The 4,250-nt window shown below is 40.0% G+C and overlaps 1 protein-coding gene across 4 annotated transcripts in view; it reads left to right on the top strand.

The window, feature by feature from the left end:
* Window positions 1-3,587, top strand: part of chst8 (carbohydrate (N-acetylgalactosamine 4-0) sulfotransferase 8) — a 190,349-nt gene extending 186,762 nt beyond the window's left edge. For 2 of the 4 annotated variants that reach the window (XM_084409645.1, XM_084409644.1), the window contains exon 4: window positions 125-3,587. In XM_084409645.1, the coding sequence (XP_084265771.1) occupies window positions 125-1,204 (1,080 nt within the window). In that variant the 3' untranslated portion in view covers window positions 1,205-3,587. Of the gene's footprint in view, window positions 1-118 lie in introns of all 4 variants that reach the window. The other 2 variants (XM_084409643.1, XM_084409642.1) reach the window with 1 other exon arrangement.
* Window positions 3,588-4,250: the final 663 nt, after the last annotated feature.

Below are 4,250 nucleotides of genomic sequence, written 5' to 3'. Positions count from 1 at the left end.
ATAATGATGAATCATGGGGAATTTGGGTTTTTTTTCTTCTTTTTGGAGTGAAATTTAACAGAATGAATACATTCCTAATATCAGTTTGCTCATAGGTTTGTCTTGTGTGTGTTTGAAGGAGCAGTGTGGTCAGTTCAGTGAGATCGTGAGACTCCGCCAGCGTTCAGAAGAGGGCGACGTCGACCCCATCTCTCCCATGCAGCTCCCAGACTCCCAGTGGAAACGCCAAGCCCCCACACCGGGATCCCGGGAACACGACCCGGGCTCCCAACAGGTCACCAAACGCCACCGGAAACTTCTAAAGACCAGTCCAGTGCAACACACAAACTCCTCCTCCTCATCGTCTTCATCGTCGCACTCGGAGATCTCGCGGCGTCTCTCCGACGTTCAGGAGTCCCGTCGCCGGATCGTACGCGAGGTCTGCGGGAAGTATCGGAGTAATATCTCTCGGACGATTACGCCACATCACGTGTCGCGTATTTACGTGGAGGACAGACACAAACTCCTGTACTGCGAGGTCCCGAAAGCCGGATGCTCCAACTGGAAGAGGGTCCTGATGGTGCTAGCCGGAGTCGCTAACTCCACGCGGGATATTAACCACGTATCCGTTCACTACGACAATCACCTGAAACGCCTGGACAGCTTCGACCGGCAAGGAATCAGCAAGCGTTTAGAAACGTACACTAAAGTTCTGTTCGTACGCGAGCCCATGGAGCGCCTGGTGTCCGCCTTCAGGGACAAATTCGAGAGCCCAAATTCCTACTACCATCCCGTATTCGGGAAGCCCATCATCTCCAAATACAGAGTGAACGCATCGCAGTCGGCTTTGAAGACGGGAAGCGGCGTGACCTTTCGGGAGTTCATCCACTACTTGCTGGACGTGCACCGTCCCGTGGGAATGGACATCCATTGGGAAGCAACCAACCAGCTCTGCAGCCCCTGCCACCTGCACTACGACTTCATCGGGAAAGTCGAGACCTTGGAAGAAGACGCCAACTTCGTTTTACGGAAGATCGGGGCCCCGGAGAACCTGACGTACCCCTCGTTTAAAGACGGGAACCCCAAAGCGGCCAGAACTTCCACTCAGATCACGCAGCATTACTTTTCCCAGCTGAACGCTTCGGAGCGCCAGCGAGCGTATGACTTCTACTACATGGACTACTTGATGTTTAACTACTCTAAACCCTATAAAGATCTCTACTGAAGCTTGGTTCCCCGTGTGTCCGTCGGCCAGTCGATGCTAAGATCTGCTCGGACACGATCCGCATTTACACGGTCTCGTCCTCTTGGAGATTCAGATGGTGATTGCACAAAATGCTCTTTATTTAGCTGTCAGACCGACAGCGTACGTTTAGTAAAAACTCAATCCAGTCAGAACTATCAAAGGTTTAATGGGAACACTTTACAATAAGGTTCATTAGTTAACATGAACTAAGAATGAACAATACTTCTTCAGCATTTATTAATCTTAGATATTAATTTCAACATTTACTAATACGTTATTAAAATCAAAGGTTGTGTTTGTTAACATTAGTTAATGCACTGTGAACTAACAATGAGCCGCTGGATTTGTATTAACTAACATTAACAAAGATTAATAAATACTGTAACAAATGTTTTGCTCATTGTTAGTTCATTAACTAATGAACCTTATTGTAAAGTGTTACCGGTTTAATATACAGAAGCACAGAACGTTTCAAATTTTGGGGTCAGTAAGATTTTGTTACAATGTTACAGAAGAATTCCATTTCAAATAAATGCTGTTCTTTTGAAGAAAAAAAAATTAATCAAAGATTTTTAAAAAATCACTGTTTCCACAAAAAATGTGAAGTTTTCAACACTGATAATAATCGTAAATGTTTCTTGATCATCAAATCATCATATTAGAATGATTTCTGAAGGATCATGTGACCCTGAAGACTGGAGTAATGATGCTTTGATCACAGGAATAAATTACACTTTACTATATATTCACATATAAAAAAAAAAAAAAAAAAGCTATTTTAAATTGAAATAATATTTCACTGTTTTTACTGTGTTTTTGATCATATAAATGCAGAGCAGAAGAGACTGTTGAAAAACATTAAACATCTCCCTGAACCCCAAACTTTTGAATGGTAGTGAATGAAGTGGGATTTTAGACCAATGAGATGTCAGTGTGGGCGGGGCTATCCAGCATGACATCACAAGTAGAAACCAAGTAATTGACCAAATATCTCAGTCAGAAACTTGTTGCTTTGTGTCACGCCTGTTCTGCTACACTGACCATAAGACTATATTTACATCATAAATGTAGAAAAGGGCAACATTTGTGAGAGTGAAATGATCCTATAATAGATTTCACCTCTTACAAAAATACCACGGTATTACTATGTTAGCAAGGTATTCTTTGCATCAAAAAAGTACCGCACTATGGTGCAGTGAAGGTATCACATAGTAATACTATGGTATTTTGAAATATACCATGGTAGTAAACTTCATCTATTATAATGTTTCATGGCACTTCCAAGAATATTGCAATGGCAAAGTACATGGTAATACCATGGTAAGAGTGCTTCTCATGTACCATGGTATTTACATGATACTTTGAACAATACCATAGTACTACATATACTTTTTTTTTGTAAATACCATAGTATGTATATGGTGATACCACGTTTTTTTTTAACACTACGATGAAGTTATATTTTGAAGTATAGCCTACCATATAATATCCTAATGATACAGTTTCATCTGACATGATCATATACCATGGTATTTTAGCAAGAGTTTTTCCCTACTATATATATATATATATATACTTCCCTATAGCGAACACACTCAATCCTCCACCACTAACTACACTGATATTTTCAGATAAATCTATAATTTATCTATAATTGTAAAAAGGGCATTCAGAGGATTATATTTTTCTATGTATTTGTAAAATGGCTTTAGATGTGATCGATGCTTTTGTGCAAATTCATCTCTGAAGTGACTGACTGTCAATCGGGTGTGTGTGAAACAATCGCTCGACGTGTGTGTACTAGATCCTAAAAATTATGTTTATTAGACTAACACAAGAATGCGAGTGTGTGCGTGCGCGTGCGCGTGCGTGTGTGCGTGCGTGCGCGTGTGTGTGTGTGTGTGTTTCCAACACTACGCTGATGTCTTGTACGTGACCTAAGTGAGTTTATTTCCATACACAGCATATTAAATGACTATGGAACTGAAAAGATTTTATTTATCCAATGCAAACAGTTTAAGAGCTATATATGATGAGCATTATATATTTTTATTTTATTTTATTTTATTAGAGATCACAGAGAATAGATTTATGTCATATGAAGACGTGTGATGGTGTGTTTCACAGTAAAGACTGATTCAGCTTTATAACCGTGAGTGTTTCTTCTGTCACCCGCGTCCCTCACACCTCTTTAAGAATATGTATATAGATCTATATGATATCACACATACAGTAACTGGTGAATGTATAACTGTTGTTGGTGCAAAACTGTACAAATCCATATGATCTATAAGCCCTTTGCCTTATTTGACACTGCCAGTGTTTCAGGAAGAGCTGCAGTCGCAGTGAATAAACATTTTGTCTTTGGCCTTTTTTGTCTTTTTCATGTGTCATGTTTCATACATAAATGTATTTTTGTGAACATCACACTGTACGTGACAGGAGCACATCAGGAGCATCATACGGATCAAGTGTTGCGAACCACGTCCAAGTAAATCCACATTATTTAATGTAAATAAATGCACACATTTATATATTATGTTGAACATTTTTATATAAACAAAGATGTGATTTTGATGTCTTAAAGGGTTAGTTCACCCAAAAATGAAAATTCTGTCAGTAATTACTCACCCTCATGTTGTTCCAACCATGTAAGTCTTTCGTTCATCTTCGGAACACAAATTAAGATATTTTTGATGAAATCTGACAGAATTTTGACTCCTCCATAGGCTTCCAGTGTGACCGAAACTCACCGGCCCAGAATAGTTATTAAAACATCGTTAAAATAGTCCAAGTAACTACAGTGGCACTACATTAAGTTTATCATGCGACGAGAATACTTTTTGTGCACAAAAACAAACAAAAATAACGACTTTATTCCACTTTTCATTTCCTTCTCTCTGGGCCTCGTAGTGTTTTTGCGCTGCGCGTCTGTGTTGCACGTCATCACGCAACACACACATGACCGGCGTCGGCCAATAGTGAGCCTACGTGGTGACGTGTAACACAGACGCGCTGCGCAAAA

This window comes from Rutilus rutilus (genome assembly GCF_951802725.1).
Source record: "Rutilus rutilus genome assembly, chromosome: 5".
Classification (NCBI taxonomy): domain Eukaryota; kingdom Metazoa; phylum Chordata; class Actinopteri; order Cypriniformes; family Leuciscidae; genus Rutilus; species Rutilus rutilus.
This window is presented reverse-complemented; position numbering and strand designations above follow the sequence as displayed.